Here is an 18483-nt window from a genome sequence, read left to right as displayed (position 1 = left end):
TTGAACATACCAGGTGTGCTCCCACCTCAGGGGCTCCACACTGGCTGTTCTTCTAGAGGCATTAAAAATATTTTAGAAACTGGCTGAGCAAGGGCACTGACCAATCAAGATGGAGGCCAGCTACAAGGAAGTGGAGCAGCCTTCCCTGCATGTACCTGCTAAATATCAGTGCTGTCTCTGCCTGGTGGAAAACCGTGCCCCAGAAAACTACATTGCTAATTCTTTCACTTCCTTCAAGTCTTTGCTTGACTAGAGTCTGTTATATAGTAGGTTCTCATTAAATGTTGGTTGAGTCAAAAATTGTTTGTATTGTATGAACTCACTGCTCACATAAAGATTTATCAAATATAGATGCCAGCAATGGATGGAGCTTCCTGCTAAATAAAAAAATCTAGTATATGCTAATTCATTCCAAATACAACTTCCAGTGGAATATTTAATAAAAGAGAACATTTTTCCCAAAATAGTTTTTTCATATTCTTTTAAAAGAGAAAACCAATAGAAAATATAATTGATCACATATATATATATATATATATAAAATACAATTTAAGCCTTCATTATATGTTGACCCCCTATTTTAACAGATGTATAGAAAACTATAAAAATTTCTACTTTAAAAACTAGATAACAGTTCTACTTTTCCAGATTTAAAACAGTTTGGAAAAATTTGTGCACTCAACCTATGAATATTTTCTCTAAAGAGTAACAGAGAGGATCAAAATCGGAGCCTTCTAAAATGTTCTATATTTATTTAAACCATATAGCAATTTAAACCTCCATCATACAAGTACTACCTTTGAATCTGGTCTTTCCCTTCCCTTTTTCACTTTGGGTTTCCTTCCAGGAGCTAAGATGCAGGAGGTTCAGTCCTGATGAAGCTTCTACCTTTAAAGAGCATAAAGAACATGCTCTGATATATAGAGAGTTGAAACCTAGCCACGATGCAGTGGTGAGGTTGAATTTCAGAGACTCCGTGTCTGATATGGTTTGGCTCTGTGTCCCTACCCAAATGTCATCTCGAACTGTAATCCCCACAATCTCCATGTATCGAGGGAGGGACCTGGTGGTGGATGATTGAGTCATCAGGGAGCCTTCCCCTGTGCTATTCTGGTGATAGTGAGTTCTCACGAGATTTGATAGTTTTACAAGTGTTTGACAGACTCCTTCTGCCATGATTGTAAGTTTCCTGAGGCCTCTGCAGCCATGCGGAACTGTGAGTCCATTAAACCTCTTCTGTTTATAAATTACCCGATCTCTGGCAGTTCTTTATAGCAGTATGAGAACGAACTAATACAGTGTTCATCAGGTTTGTATACTTACTCTACTAATGACTGAGGTCACACTTCGTGTGCTTGGGGCTGGAGACCTCTGAGTGACTGGGGTGACACCACTGCTCCTACTGCTCTTTGGGGTCCTAGAACCAGCTTCTTGGTCATTGAGATCTGATGAGCCAGTGCTTCCCCTAAATGAGAAAGCATATTCTGACTTTAACATGGAAGCAGAGCAGCAACCAAATACACAGGCAGAGTAAAGCTGACGAGGAAACTGATAAGAACATGTGAACCACACTGAGTTCACAAGAGTCACACTGGAACTGCTCAGAAACTATCATGTCACCTTCCTCCTCAAAGACCCTGAGGGTATCACTAGATTTGTCTCCATTTGCCTGACTCCAGGGTCACTGTAATTAAACTTCACCCCATCTTTCTGATTTTGTTTCCTTCTGCTTACCAGCATTCTCTCAGCCAGTTTGGTTCCTTACCATTTTCTCAACTCGCCATCTTGAATTCCACCTCCTGAGGCCTTTTCTTACCTTTTCTCCACCTGTTATGCCCTCTTAACCACTCTCCGTCTATGCAAATCTTTCTCAGTCTTCAAAGGCAAATGAAGTCCAGCCTTCCCCATTAGGCCTTTCCTGTCAGGCAGAAGCCTTGTCAACCTCTGTTCCACTCAGTTCCTATTGACTTATGGTCTTTGCTTGACTACTGTATTTAGTACTTGACGGCACAATGTCTTGTTTGGCTCCCTAGTGGATCCACATATGAGAGCTTGGGTGTTTCATTAAACTATGAACTCCTTGGGAACAGAGTCTATGCCATAATTATCATGTATCTCCAGCAGCTTTGTAGTGACTTAGTACAAAGAAGCCACTCAATACATATTTAATCAAAGATTAGAAGTTATATTTCATTTCTCTGTGTTGTTTTAGTGTCTAATTCATGGTGGACATTTAATAAATATGGTACAAAAATAATGACATTTGGTAAATGAGCTTGAATCACTTTCATGTGTGCTAAAACGATTCAATTCAATCCAATAACAATAAATGAAAAAGCAGTTCCTGCCCTTGAGGTGTTCACAATTTTCTTATTAAATGTGCTTCATAAGTCAACATAAATTTTGACAAATTGCAGTTTAAGAGAAGTGTTTGTTCCCATTTTATCCTTTTTCCTCAGTAGGCACAAAATACGCTAAGTGGTAAAACAGAAGTCCTTATGAGTTTTACTCTCTCAGTTACTGTCTTAATAAGTTACAAATGCACATATAATAGTACACATCTGGCCGGGCGTGGTGGCTCACGCCTGTAGTCCCAGCACTTTGGGAGGCCGAGACGGGCGGATCACGAGGTCAGGAGATCCAGACCGTCCTGGCTAACACGGTAAAACCCCGTCTCTACTAAAAAATACAAAAAACTAGCTGGGCGAGGTGGCGGGCACCTGTAGTCCCAGCTACTCAGAAGGCTGAGGCAGGAGAATGGTGTAAACCCGGGAAGCGGAGCTTGCAGCGAGCCAAGATCACGCCACTGCACTCCAGCCTGGGCGACAGAGCGAGACTCCGTCTAAAAAAAAAAAATAGTACACATCTTATTAGTAAAGCATACCAGCAGTGGTTAATAGTGATGAGGACTTATAGTTAAGCCAATAAGAGGAAAGACTAAATAGAATAAAGGAATATTTTTTAAAAGAATGTTTAAATGTTTAAATGTGCACATATCATTACTAGAAGACAAATCAGGCAGAAGAATAGGCAATGACCATTGGATAGAACTGTCAACCACAACTCCTAAGTGTTTTCAAAGCTGTGCACCAGAGAAGTCACCAAAACCAAATTTGTCCTGGACCACATTACCAGCTACCACTACCTTCAATAATCATGAATAGCAGTGGCATTTACTTAGTATCTTCTAGGCGTTAGCCATTTTCCATCCCCCAATATCCCTGTAAAATGTGTTTTAGAATATTATTTAATATTTTTTAAATGAAGAAATTGAGTCTTGGAGAGGTTAAATAATTATTCCATACATGTATGTGTGCACACACACACATGCATACACACACCGACAAACCACCATGCTATCAGCATAAAAACATTATTATCAGTCTACCCAAAGCCTGTGACCATTCTAGTTTCTCATACTGCTTACTCATCATTTCACTAAGAACAAGTCATTACAGCCTGGCAGGTTTTGCATTTATAGAGTGAACTATCAAACAGAAGATAATCAAAGGAACAAGGAGCTAGGAGTTAGTTTCTTGGGACTTGATTATGAGAATTATGAAAATTTTCTATGTTACTAAAGAGTGGTTACTAAAGGGTGGCATTTCTTTTTTACTAAAGAGTCTCTGCAGAAAGGATCTCTGGCTTCCTCTTTGTAGAGATGGCACTATAAGTAAATTATAGTACTATGGACTCAGCTGAGAAGATGTCTAAGACCGTGTCTGTTGATTCTGACAACAAGAGAGTAAAATTTTGTGATTAAGTAAATTGATACACTTTGGAACTCTAATTTCCTTGGTGATTTTCCTGAACCCTTCTACCTGGAGCATGACATTTCTACATTTGACAACAGTTAGCCACATTTGTACCCTTCCAAGTATTTCCGCTCATCTCAGAGGTCCTACTTAGGAGAGGCATATAGACTTTCCCGTTGATGCTGTACTGTGACCATAGGTTCTCTAGAACAATGTTAACACAAAAATACATCTCCCTACTGTTTCAGGTAAAATCTTCTTTAAAAAGAAAGGGCAGAGGCCGGGCGCGGTGGCTCAAGCCTGTAATCCCAGCCCTTTGGGAGGCCGAGGCGGGCGGATCACAAGGTCAGGAGATCGAGACCACAGTGAAACCCCGTCTCTACTAAAAATACAAAAAATTAGCCGGGCGCTGGTGGAGGGCGCCTGTAGTCCCAGCTACTCAGGAGGCGGCAGGAGAATGGCGGGAACCTGGGAGGCGGAGCTTGCAGTGAGCCGAGATCGCGCCACTGCACTCCAGCCTGGGCAACAGCGTGAGACTCCGTCTCAAAAAAAAAAAAAAAAAAAAAAAAAAAAAAAAAAAAAAGAAAGGGCAGGGGTGAATCTTGCAGAAATGAGCCAAGAAGTTATGAACCAAAGGGACTCATGTGGGTATTTCTGCCTGTGTGTGTGTGGAAGGTCCTCCCAGAGCCAGGTGATTTTGAGAAAGGCCTCATCATGGATTAGCCTTGCTGAAACCAAAAGTGCTACTTATGTAGAAGCTCTGGCAGAAGTTGATTAATTGTGGTGGTGACATTCAAGAGGTTATCCTATAATAAGGAAAAAATTCTTGTGATTGTAAGTCAGCTACTGCAAATTATCATTGCCAGCAGCATTATCTCAAAAATGACATAGACTTTCACATTTGTCCCTGACATTTATTGTGAGCTTCTCAAAAATTTTTTTTCCAGTTGATTAAATTCGGAAAAGGTTTAGTCTAATAAGGCATATTGTCATAAATATTTGGGTGCCAACTCATTTAGAAGTTATGTAAAATATGACATAAAATACATGAATCTTTGCCACTTAAATTGGAAAAGGATAAAAGCTATGTCAAGTCAAAATTAAAGTTGTGAAGTTTAAAGGTCAACTAAGAAAAAGCAATTTTTTGATTCAGCTATCATGTTACTTAGATTTAAATAAAAGGTATGATAAATCAGTGCCAACAAACCTTCAAGCTAAAATGTGGTTAAGTAAAAACTGGCAAGAAAGAGATACATTTATCTCATTCTAAAAGGCCCAAATGTGGGGATATGTCACTGTCTGGGAGTTTGGATATTCTGAGTTGCTGAAAGACACATTTTCCAGATTAGGAAAGAGTTTCATTTACTTTACCTTATGAAATATACTTTAAAAGCCTTCTGTTTTGTTATCTCTAATTCCATGGGTAGGGTAAACACATCCAACAGCAATAATTTCAGTATACTCTTACAATGACCCTGTATGGCAGATGCATATGAATGTTTGTTCCAAGCTAGGGAACTCAGGAGTGGCCAGCCCTGAGATTTGTTTCTTACCTATGAAAACCATCTGAGCCCCTGGCCCTTCTCATGGAACACGGGCCATACCAGGGACTGAGGCCCCGAGTTTTGGGTTAAATGAAGGTTTCCAGGTGGAGGTTGTTTAGGGGGAAGGTTTTAAGTGAAAATGTTATATAAACTACATTGTTATTTGCAAGCAGTTGTGGTTTTCCTGCCCAGCCCACCACTGCTGGACTCTTCCCTGTGTGTAAGATGCTAATAAAATCGTATGTCTCGATTGCTGGCTCTGAGTTTTTTGAACCTGGCAGCTTCCCTATTGAAGTTAATAGGGGTTCAGCACGGCACCATGTTGCTCAAAAATCTTGATAACAGCTTCCCAGATATATCCATTTCTAGACAGAGGATCCAAGGGTAGGGGGCAGAGATTATAATGTAATGAGTTGCCTTTCTGCTTTACATAAAGGTCTCCTAGGAGTTGTAGCCAGGAAACAATTTCCCAGGATCCAACCTTCCCAGGGTGACTGACAGTGTTGAGCCTGTTCCCATATGGTTAAATGTGTGCTCTCCTAAGGCAGCACGAACCTGAGAGATCCTAAAACTCACTGGGACGATGAGACTAATGTGCAACACAACACAGAGACAATGCACAATATTCTTTCTGAGGTTTATGAGCTTTCCTAACTTCTTACAGTTATTTTGGATCTACAGTGAATATGCAGGAAAGATGGCCAACAGAGACTGCAATTAAAAAGTGAGATGAGCCTGCTAACTGGGAAAGAGATTAACTAAAAATGAATGTAGCTCGATCTTCTAGTCTTTGGTGATCCCCAAGTGCTGTGTCTTTATTAATAGTCTTATGTGAGATGAGTGGCCCTCATCCTCAGACGCACATTGGAAACTCCTGGGGAGCTATTAAAACGCCCATGTCCAGACTATACTAAGGCTAGTCACATGGGACTCTCTGGGTGTGGGTTCTAGGTGCCAGCATGTTTTAAAACTCCCCAGGTGATTCCGATATGTAGCCAAGGCTGAAAACCACTGTGCTAAGCTGTGGATAAAAGTTCATTGATCTCAGACATCTCTCCACCTGCATTGTTCCCTCCCCTTCTACCACTATTTTTTTTTTTTTAATTCAGCAGTACTGACGTGAAAAGAGCTAAGTTGTCCTTGTGGTTCAGACTGTGATACATGGAAGGACACTTTGTCTTAGTGAGTGAATGTGTTGCACTAGGAATCAGCAAACTATGGCCTGTGGACATATTTGGACCCACCAAATGTTTCTATATAGTCATGTGCTTAGAGTAATTTTTACATTTTTAAATAGTTGAAAAAAGTCAAAAGAAGAATATTTTGTGACACAGGAACATTATATGAAATTCAAATTTCAGAGCCCATAAATGAAATTTGATTGCAATTCAGGCAGCCCATTCATTCATGTATTGTCTATACTTCTTCCATGTTCTCACAGTAAAGTTGAGTAGTTGAGACAGAGATCATATGGCCCACAAAGTCAAAAACATTAGCTGTACCCTTACTGAAAAGGTTTGTTGATCTCTGCGTGTATGCCAGTTTGGGGAAAAACTCTAGGCATGGTTATCCTCTGCTCTCACAGTACTACAACAATCATCAATCACCACAGAAGACTTCTGTGAGCAAAGGTGTGGGGTTTTTCCCCACACACCAAGCAGCAGACACCAGCTGTGTGTCCTCTAATTAAATTCTGACACTATCTATTAAAAAAGAGTGTCAGATCCCACAGGGTGAGGACTCAGTCCCCAAGACTGTCCTCTCCCAGACACCAGTCACAAGTCTGGGCTTTCAGAACTTCTGACCAACTGTCTTCAATTTGGGGTTCCCATGACCCCCTCTTTGTGTTTGATTAGCTGGAGTGGCTCACAGAACTCAGGGAAACACTTACATCGACCAGTTTATTATAAAGGATATTACAAAAGATACAGATAAAGAGATGCGTAGGGTGAGGTATGGGGATAGGACTGCAGAGCTTCCACCCCCTCCCTGTGCGTACCACCTTTCTGGCACCTCCACATTTGTGGCTATCCAGAAGTTCTCCGAACTCTGTCCTCTTGGATTTTTTTACACTTTTTAATTATTTTTTTTATTATACTTTATGATCTGGTCTAGGGTACTTGTATGGAGGCTTCATTACATAGGCATGATTGACAACTGTGTAAAAATGTGATTGGACAGAAAGTGCATGATCTAAACCCAGCAAGGCCTGTCTGTTCAGGCTTTTCTTGGTTTCTCTGTGTAGCATTCCTTCCTCTAGGTTATGAGGCAGGGTTCTCCAGAATGAGGGTCTTTTGAACCACAATCAGGTTACAGTCCTGCTTTGGCAGGTGAAAGAAGGACAGTAGAAGGTCCGAGAGATTATGTTTTCTGAGGCCTAAAGTGGCCCAACAGCATAACAAGGACTATGGAAGTTAGGAGGCAGGAACTATAGATGAGAATATATATATATATATTAACACCACAGTGCCTATGCACACAGGCGCACACACACACACACACATACACACACACACACAGATGAGTCTATTTAAAAACAAAACTCTTTGGAGAAGCCAATACACCTAAAAGAAGTAAATTTCAGGTATTGGGTGTTTGTGTGTTACACTTAGGCCCAAGTGAGCCATCATAGGATCCCTTGAAAGCAGAATTAGGGAAGCAGAGAGATGAGAAAGACATGGAAATTCCTCAAGCAGCTTCTATAGCTGCAATGTCCCCTGAAGCCACTGGCCTTATATGGCTTACTCACACATATCTTCCTTTTCCTTTTTGGAAAGAGGACAAGAGTAGTATAATGTAGTAGGCACTCAATGAAATTGTGCCAAATGAATCCTAGTGTTAATTATATAAATAGCTTTATAATTCGACTTAATAAAACAAAAGCTGCTTTGTTTGGTGGTTTTAAAACATTTAGTGTTTCCTTAATGGATTGGTTTCCTTTAAGAAAACTCCCTCTAAAACGGAGGAGACAGTTACCATGAGGAAGGGACTCCAGCTGGGTATGAAGAAATAGATCTTAAGAACAGGTGGTACTCTCCATGTGATAATATTTTTGTTTTTTAGCATCTCATTAAAATCCTGATCTAATTTCTTATTTCTAAATAATGACCAGAAGCCGTTTTGAGGAGAGAGGCCAGCAGCCATGAAAAGCCTGGGGTCAATTAGAAGTCGGGGGCAAGAAGAAAGCTCCCGTGTGTCTTTTCCCATAGACACACAAAAAAGGAAGTGCTTAACAGAACTTCACTTTTCAGCAACTAAATGGAACAAATACTTACTCCATACTTAGTAGTTCAGAATTGCCAATCGCTCGTTCTGAGTAGGATGTTATATTGCATATAAGAAGACAGGTATTAAGGCATCCAAAGACATCTACATCCTGGTCCAAATTACCTCTCCATCTCTTCATCTCTTGTACACCATACTTCAATTTTTATACTCTAGAAACTCTGAACAGTTTCTTTTCAGCACACGCAGTCTGCCTTATGTCTATTTTCCTTTGTACTTTTTATTTCCTCTGCATACAATGCTCTTCCTATCTTTCTTTACCTGGCCGAGTCCTCCTCATTTCTTAAAAGCTGCTTAGGGATCATTTCAATGAAGCTTACCTGAATCCTTTGGAAGGATAAATGCTTATCTTTGGTTTTCTCATAGCACGTAGAACATATTTTTAAAGTTGTATTATTATATTGTATTTAAATTATTTGTTTAGTTATCCCAGCCTTCCTGCTAAATTGGAAGCTCATAAAAGGGTGGAACAGTATTACTGTCTAAGAACTTCCACATTTACCATCTGGCATATATAGTACTACGTCAATAATGTTGGCAGAGCTGTGTGTTGAATTCATTTGTATGAATAGAATGCATAGATGACCAAGTCATATATCTCTGCTCCTCAATGATTTGTAGAAGAAAGGTCATCTATTGTATCTTAGCTACTCTGAGAAACGTAACATGTCACATAATACATATTTAGATAGCAGTGAGTAAAAGGGCAATTTACTAATTTGGAGGAGGGGGATGTGTTAGATTTAGTTCACAGGAATAGAGCATGCCAAGACAGTGCATCCATGGGAAACAACTGGAGAAACAGACAAAACAGCAAGGAGGAGGCTTCAGGCTTACAATCATTTGATCACAGGAATTAAGCATAGGTGTGGCTGAATTACTGAGCCTCCATACCTTCTCACATTATTCACATTACAGTGAGGAAAGTCACAGGTAATATAAAGTAAACAGAAATCAGGGGCTGAACAATGGTCTGACAAACTGCATCTTTGAAGGAGGTCTGAGAGGAGTTTGGGAGGGAGGTTGTAGCAGACTCTGTCAGTGTCCCTGCCCATTTGCCCTCAGCACTCACCTCTACCCACAGAATCTTGGTTATTGGGAATACCCAGAACTCCCTGCCTGAGTAGTTTTTTGAATCATGGGAGCATGGAGCCCCTGTGAACAGGGCAAGTCGAAGTGCCAGAGAGTTAGTGCCCTAGAAGCAGCCCTCAATAAATTTTGAACAGCTGCTGTAAAAATACCCCAGATTCCCTACCTCTTGACTGGATAACTCTGATGTATGTTCAGCACTGTTTTCTAGAATTGGCCAGTGAGATGGAGCTCTAGTTGCCCACAATAGCAACTGGCTTAATTAATGATACATCCTTTTTGCCTTCTTCCCTTCCCTGGCTCATTTCCCCACTCTCCTATCTCTGTTTCCCTAGACCACATCCTGAACTTATTACTTACTCTTGAATCCTTATGTCAGGATTTTCTTCCAAAGGAACCCAAATCAAGTGTATATTGGTGCATATGGTGGGCAAAGGATGAGTTTAGAAAAGGATGGCTTTGAGTTCTAAATAGAAGTTTCTAGCTAAAGTTCTTTTTTTTTTTTTTTTTTTTTTTTTGCAACTTCAGACTGTGTATCTCCCACTGATATGGTCACAGTATAACAAAATACTCTGGTGAATTCATGTTTCCCCTCCTGTTTTATCATGTGTCAGTTGCTCCCTGGAATTAAAATTCACTTTTCTCGGGCCCCCATGGTTTTGCAAATTGCTTTAGGCTGTTAGCATTTGCTACAGCTTGTGGCTCTGATTGCCCACCCCTCACTCCCCGTAAGGAGGGCTGAGCTTACCCAAAGGAGATTAAAATGGAAAAAAAGGAATTAGCAGTGACAAAGGAGGGAAAGGCACAGGAAAGAGGTGAAAGTAATTTTCCTTTGGAGGACAATGCTCACAGCCTTTATCCTGTTGAGTCACAAAACGATCATTATAGAATAAAATGTACGTACTTTCAGAGATATGCTGTACATTTGAACATTTTTTAAGCCTGGTAAGGAATGGAGTTGGCTATTAGCATTAGCAACTAGGTATGTAGTGTTTTATCTAATACACAAAACAGACCATTGTTGACTTTGCGGATGTGGTCCTGACTCAGAGTTAAACACTCCCGCCTTGCTATATTCAAATTTCTAGTAAGAGGTTGCCACCTAATTGGCACCTTAATTGCAAAGATGTCAATGAAAATTACATTCAGGACAGGAGAATAATTTTATTTCTGATGAAAAAGAAGGTATCATTTAGTGATAGAATGGGTTTAATAAACTCACTTTACCAAAATAATAGATATGAGGAATGGATGATTCTTCAAATTCATGATAGTACCAGAAGTGCCATATTTCCTGGACAGAGAGAGAAAGAGAGAGGGGCAGTGCTTGAAATGAGGATGAGAACTAGTTAAGGGCTGGTTTGAATGGTGTGGTCTCTGCTTTTGGTGGATCACAGCCAAAGCAAAGCAGCTTATGAAGCTTCACAGAGACTGATCATCAGTCCCAGACTCCCTGAAGAGCAACTGGGAATAACTGGATGAAACTGGTGTGCGTAGGGCAAAGGAGTGGGAGGGCAGAAAGTGAGAACCTAGTTGGTTACGAGACCAAACAAGGTCCCACCATCTGTTCACAGTCCATGTAAATATTGCCATATTCTCCAATGACATGATAGAAAGGTTACTGAGAAACAGCATCATTCTTCCTCCACTTTTACTGAACAAAATACATTTTAGGCTCAAAGTTCTACTTTTCCTTTTTTTTTTTTTTTTTTAAGATAACATTGTTGGTGTCTCCCTCAGATTCCTTTTACCAGCTGTGCATGCTCCTCCCTAGCTCCTGAGTTCTTTTCTACTAATGGATGTCACTTGCCACCTTCAGAGGCATTCCCTCTAGCACTGGAGCTGGACGCCTAGAAATGCCCTGGAGTTTGTCTCCCCCTCACCCCTACAGAAGAGTAGTCAGATAAAATACAGAACTCGCAGTTAAACTTGAATTTCAGATAAAAAATAATTTTTAAGCATAAGGATGTCCCAAATATTGCATGAAACATACTTATACTAAAAAACAGTTGTTAGTCTCAACTATATATACCTGGGCATCCTGTATCTTCATTTGCTAAGTCTAGAGACTCTATTCAAGGGAGGCCATGGTCAATGACTGACTGGTATAGGAGTGCAATGGTCCAGCTCCTCAACGTGGAGAAAGCTCAGGGATATAGTTTATGCTCTAGAATCTCTTACAGGATCAGGCTGAGTCCTCAGACCTCACTGGAGCTAGCACTATTGTTTAGCTTCTTCCTCTTCTCTATTCTGTCTCTCCTACTCCCTTCCTGGTTTCTCTTGGAATCGCTTGATTAATAATAAATCACTTGCTTATAAATTCTTGCCTAGGCGTCTGTTTCTGGGAGAGCATGACTTAAGTTAGAGATCTTGTAAATCATACCACAGTGACAGCTCATCACAACTTTGTAGGGATTAAAAATCACTACCTTGAATAATATTCTGTTTATTAACTAGAGCTTACATTTATTTTCCTAAAAATATTCTTTGTCTCATGTGTCAAGTCCCTAGCAACTGGTGAACATCCATTTGACAAGCTCTTCTGAGAGGCTGCTAGGGCTTCTTTAATCTATTCATACTTTCCCCTGCTTTGAAACTACTGAAAAGAAATAAAGCCAACTGGACATCTGATAAAACATCATTTACACTGTTATATGATGTGAGCTTTAAAAAGGAATGCCGAAGCCCAGCTGCTCCAGGAAAAGATCAATGATCCATGGAAAAAAAATATGCATTGTAAAGGAGAAAGGGGAATTATTAGCAAGCTGGGTCAGGCAATAGACCAAAGAGACTGGGATCTTACAGTCTCTTTAGATGATGGGAGTTAAGAAAAGATGGGCTACCTCCTGCCTCAATTTTCTAAGGACTCATTTTGAAATAATGGAACTCATCTCACTGTGGCAGTTCATTAAGGAGTCATCATTGTGATAAATGCACGTTCAAGGGAAAGGACATTTTGCTCTATTGATCTCCCGAGCATCTTTACTCACTTTCTTCATGGGAAAACATTGTTTTTAGCATGCTTAAGCCAAAGCACTCCTGACTACAATGTTCTGACTATGTGTAAGCCATTTCAGGTATTTACAATTTAAGATAAAGTCTACTTAGGGAATTCCTTTCAGCTTACAACAAGAACAAGATGTTCCTGGGTCAATATACCAGTATTTGGTGATGCATGTCCATATGGCTTTATAGTTTTGGTTATTTATACCTACCAGTAGGTAAGACACAAAAAGTAAACCCAGGCAGACAGATTCCATTACGGTATAAGCACTGATACTGGAGAGCATGCCCCTTATTATTCTTGTTGAGTAACTGTAAGACATATAACTTAAAATAGCATGATCTAATTTTGTTAGGGTGGCAGCCTTTTTTTTTTCTTTAACAAGGAACGTTGTCTTTTGTCTTTTCGTATATATTGTTTTTCTTAAATGCTAGCCTCAAGTGTTAGCCAAGGTGGCTCATCCATGGAGTCCCAGGAGGCTGAGCAAAAAGAACACCAAATTAGTTGCTTACTGTCTCTAAATAATTTTGACCACTACTATCTCAGAGTCAGGAGTCCAACTATGAAAAACAAAAATGAGATTTATTTATTATTATTTTTTAGAGACAAGATCTTGCTCAGTCACCCATGCTGGAGTGCAGTGGCATTATCATAGCTCACTGTAACCTCAAACTCTTGGGCTAAAGCAATCTTCCTGCCTTAGCCTTCTAAAGCATTGGGATTATAGACGTAAGCCACTATGCCCAGCCAAAATGAGATTTTTATAGAAAGTTTTTGTGGGACACAACATGAAGCTACCCCAAGGGAAGACAAATGAAACTATTTCAAGGATAAAGGCAACCATAGCTTAACAGTTTGTAATCATAAAAGGGAATATATCAGTATTCTTGAAAGTTTGGGAAATACTGAATACAGTGCTAATATTTTGATAATGGGTGACAAATGACTTTATGTTTCCTTGTAATTTTTTTTCTGTATAGTTTTACATAAAGTAACGCTTGCTTAAAGGACTGTTATAGGGACAAAAGAAACAGCTATGGAGAGTCACCATGAAAAAATAACCAAATAGTCAAAATAGTGTCCCTTCTAAGGAAATTTTTTGGTCTGCATTCTAAAACGGATCACAGGGAAGAATGCAATTCTGCTTGCATTCTTCCTAACCTAAGGAGAAAAGAAAAATCTGCCAGTTGTACTATCTGGCTTAGCAGAATTACCCCAGATCCAAGCAAATGAAAGGGAGTTAACAGTTGGACAAACCAGTGAAATATGAGGGTGGATATTTTTTTCTCATTGCTAGCTTCGATAATACACGAACCATGAAAATAGGTCTTGACTATGCTCCAACAGGACACAGAAAATCACGCCTGATATAAATGACTATGCTCTTGGCTATCCTTTGTGTTTCTCATTATTTTTCTTGACAAGTGATAGATCTGTGGATAAGACGTTCTCACTTGGCTCCACTGACAACCTCCTCCAGTCAGAAGAGGTGGAACTAGAAAGGAAGTGAAATTTATGAAAAAGTCTCTGATGCAATTCAAATGTAAAATTATTAATAATTTTTTAAAAGCTGCAAGGAATGTATTTGACACTCAGAGGTTTCTTTTTTTCAGAAGCTTAAATAGAAAAAGCTCAAGAAGTCAATGAAAAACATTTACCTGCCCCGTACATTTCCATTTGAACTGCAGCCCCAAGTATCAGAACATAAAGTTTCATCCCTGCAGGTGACATAAGCAATTCCAATAGCTGTAATTCTAGAAGTAGGGTGTGTGCTTTCCATATCAACTAAAACATATCTTCCTGAACTTTCATATTATGTGTTAGGAGTTCTCCAAGTGGTAATATTTCACAGACACCTAAAATCCCCCTATGAATGGGAGTATATCAACCTTATCTTCAGGTTGCTCAATCTGCTTCATTGCTCAATCTGTATGACTCTTACCTGTCTGAACCAGGAGCTGACTTTAAACTCCTAAAATGTTGACCGTCTAAGTCCAAGCTATAGCTCCGCCCACTTTGAGTTTTGGGAGTTATGATTTCTCCTCTGGTTGCTGATCTGAACTTGCTAAGAAGAAATCTGAAATTATATATATGTATTTAAAATTAGATAAGAAAGAAAGCATTTAAAAATATCATTTCAAGAATACAATTTCTAGGACTTTTAATAATAAAGGATTCTTCAATAAAGCAGCCTTAGGGCTGAGAGGATCAGGAGAGTTCCCAGTGCCTCTGCAATACGGTATCAAGGGTGATAATGGAGAAGGTTACACCATTCTCTCAAGACCATACCACTTGCTGGTCGGTCACTACTAAGCAAAAGACTGCCTACTCTGAGAACTCAGCACTGTCACCTGAGAACGGAGATGCATTCCTTGAGCTGGGTCTGTTTGTAGGAACAGTGAGAATAGAGAGCTTGAACTCGCTTTGCTCAGAGAGGGGAACCAGGATGACGCTCTTGGACAAACTGAGGTAACTACTTATTAGACTGCAGCTCCATGAGAGCAGTGACTCTGCCTTTCTTGCTCCTTGACAGATTTCCTGAGTCTAGAATGATGCCTGGTACATACTAGAATCCAACCAACTCTTGTGGAACGAATGACTAAACTCATGTGGTGGAAACCACCTTTATTATCTTCCATGACATTTATTCTTGTTCCTCATGTTGGATAAAATCTGATTAGATTCCCATTTCACTAAATTATTTGGGATTTAAGCAAAAATAGGCTTTTAGGAACTTAAAGTCCTGATCCAGGATACCGTGTGCCCAAAACATGGGTGTTTCCAAATGTACTTTAATAACAAAATCAAAGCTGTATTCCTTTTTGTAATGGCATTGGGAGATACACTTCATTTACATTCTACAGTTTTCTAGAGAAAAAAATGGATTCCAAAGGCACTGGCACAATTTTAATAGAATCTACCATGTTGTCTCTGTTTCAAAGACTCCTGGAATAGTGTCATTGTCAAAGCATCTGAAGCTTCAATCTACTAGAAAATTACATTTTTCTTTGGTGAGAATAGCACTTAATATAATGTCAAGGTATGCTGCTCTGAGAACCACCTCATGCATGTCCTCTATTTAAGGTATCTCCTCTGCCTGGAGTCACTCTTCCTCCGTTTTGCGATCCTGAACCCCATTTATCTCCTCCTTAAGTCTCATGTACAATTTGATGTCTTTCTGGATGGCTCCTATACTCAGCTGGCATTTATTACCTACCCATTTATTTATATGTACTCAGTAATTTATTACCTTAGGATATCTCTGTGGTGAACACCCTCCTCTGCTTTAGAAAGGCTTTTAGGAAGCTCACGCTGCCATCTTAAATTTTCCTGCAATTCTTTTATACTTAGTAACTTTTCAGGTGTGTACCTTTTCTCCCTAACTAGATGTTATATTCCTTGATGACTGAGAACAATCAGAACTTAAGGCTCAACCCAGTGCTATAATGGTTTGAATGATTCAGAATTTGCATAATTGATGGTGCTGGCGAGTTAGTTACTGTCTCCCATCTCCAAGTCCACTATTCTGTAACCTACTCTATGATGCCTGAGCTGGGGTCTGCAAATGACAACTCCTAGAGGCATTTGTGGGCTCTGAGTTACTTATTCAATCAAGCCATTGATTGTTTTTGATGAGTCAGGTGCCATGCTAGATACTGCAACACAGAAGCAAAGAAACCACTGGTCTACCACTAAAGGAGCTTACCATTAAGTGCGTGTATGTGTGTGTGTGTGTGTTGAGGGGGTGTCAGAGTGCAATATGATTGGTGGTGCAAAGGCACAAAGCATTGTGGATGACCCAAAGAGTGATAAATGAACTCAAGATGGTAGGAAGGGTCAATACATAGGATAGAATACATAGGATACTCTAGGCTATCTTTCCAACTCATCTCTGCTCATCAATGAAAACATGGTTTGTCATGAGTGCTTGAGTTAGATGAAATTTAGATTGTATTCCCACTGACAGCCCAAGATTCTAAAAGAACCCTAGACATTTTGTACAGCCAGATAAAGCTTCTAACACTAGCGCCGTCTCACTTTGTATTCTACTGAGAGAATGAAACAATGCTGTCTGGAAAGGACCATAAAGTTAGCCAGGCATGGTGGCACACGACTTGTAGTACCAGCTACTTGGGAGGCCAAGGCAAGAGGATTGCTTGAGCCCAGGAGTTCAAGGCCAGCTCAGGCAACATAATAAGACCCCATCTCAGTAATAATAAAAAAACAGAAAGGACCATACAATGACTTGGTGCATATTAGAACTCTCACTACTTCAGCCACAAAAACTGGCCAATAGCTGCCTGAGAAACAAAAACTGAAAAATGCAGTTTCCTTTTGGTCCTTATAGCCTATATTTTGGGATCCACTTTTCTCCCTTGAAAGAACCTTCTTGCTCCCTTATGTACCTCCCATTCCTATTCTCAGTACTTGACATCTATATCCTGTATTCATTTACTGAACTAAGTTACTGTGATGGCCAAATGTGACTTTTTTTCTTAAGGAAGCCTGAATTTTAAATAGGGAATATGATGCTTTAAGCTCAGTTAATAAATCTTTATTTTGGATAAAATCATATATCAGCACACAGGTTGGAGGGTACAAGTATTGACATTGTACAACAGAAACTGTTGTCACCTCTTTATAGACTGGCCCTGGCATGAAACTTTCTACCTATAAGTAATGGGAACCATATAGTGCACGACCGGATATGTCAAATGAAAGGAAAACTCTTCTGTGCTTAGGTCAGACAGGACTTATATTTACTTGTTGAAAAGTATTAAAACTGCATTTCCTGAGGGGAATGATAAGAAAGTGTTACTTTGTTTGAGTCTCTGACCTCCTCTGGGTCACTGATGTGACATCAAACTTGAAAAATTAAGGAGTCTTCATTTCAGAGGCATCTGGAATAAAGATCAAAACTTCCCTCAGAAAGACCATGTCTTACCCCTTTCTCTTGGGTCCATCATGGCTGGCCTTCTTCCCAGCAACAGGTGAAGTGTCTGACTCTTCTGCATCCTGGCAGGTTTGCTCTTGGCTCTGTACTTCTTCAGCTCCTCATTAACAATCAGAAGAGAAATTGACATACAAAATGGCCAGAAATGAGAGCAAATTTATATTCTGCTTTCACTTTCCCAGATTAGCTCAAGGCAAGGAAGTCTATAATAATTGGCAATGCCATTCCCATCCCAAGTTTTTCTGTCACACGGTTATTTCTAATTTGTTGAGTGTTCTAGAGTTAACTGAAGACAAAGATCCTGGACTCATCTGTGGGAGGTTTACTGAGATAACCTTTCTAGGGATGACTGCATCAGCCTTCTGCTGATATTTGTAGAGCAGGGGAACATGGTCTCCTAAGATCTCCAAATCCCTGGAGACTGAGTTCTAGCATGAGGTTATAGAAATGATGTCCTAATTTCTGGGCATATAAGCCACACTTCCTGGGAGGGTGGGCATCTGTGCAATACATTGTGACTTTAGGAACTGCCTACATTCTGGAAGGTACTGAGGTTTGAGTGGAAGAAGAGGCCATGGCTGACTGCCTAATTCTAACTGTACTCCACACTATCTCTCTGTAGTATCTTCTCCGTGTGACCCATGTGCAAAAGCCTTTCCTTGCTAGTGCCACACCCAGAAGTAACACTGGAATCAGTTCCAAGCCTCCTTGCCATATGTGCCAGACTTAAATACAAGGGCACTTGTCTCCTCTGTGTGAAAGATGAGATAAGCCTAGAAACAGGCCGAAAGATGTTTGTTCTGCTTTTACTACACCACATATGAGAAACACGCTCCCGATCACAAGGTTTAC

The 18483-nt window shown here is 40.0% G+C and overlaps 1 protein-coding gene across 16 annotated transcripts in view; it reads right to left on the bottom strand.

Annotated features, from left to right (window-relative positions):
• The window catches only part of SYTL5 (synaptotagmin like 5), a 242248-nt gene that overhangs the window by 37935 nt on the left and 185830 nt on the right, over positions 1-18483 (bottom strand). For 5 of the 16 annotated variants that reach the window (XM_015127172.3, XM_028842400.2, XM_077988432.1 and 2 more), the window contains exons 5-7: positions 17623-17731; positions 14620-14754; positions 1324-1465 (exon numbers count right to left, since the gene is read on the bottom strand). In XM_015127172.3, coding sequence (XP_014982658.2) covers positions 1324-1465; positions 14620-14754; positions 17623-17731 — 386 coding nt within the window. The remainder of the gene's footprint in view (positions 1-1323; positions 1466-14619; positions 14755-17622; positions 17732-18483) is intronic. The other 11 variants (XM_028842399.2, XM_077988435.1, XM_077988436.1 and 8 more) reach the window with 4 other exon arrangements.

This window comes from Macaca mulatta, chromosome X (assembly GCF_049350105.2).
Source record: "Macaca mulatta isolate MMU2019108-1 chromosome X, T2T-MMU8v2.0, whole genome shotgun sequence".
Classification (NCBI taxonomy): Eukaryota; Metazoa; Chordata; class Mammalia; order Primates; family Cercopithecidae; genus Macaca; species Macaca mulatta.
Note: the sequence above shows the minus strand (reverse complement) of the source record. Positions and strands in the feature narration are given on the sequence as shown.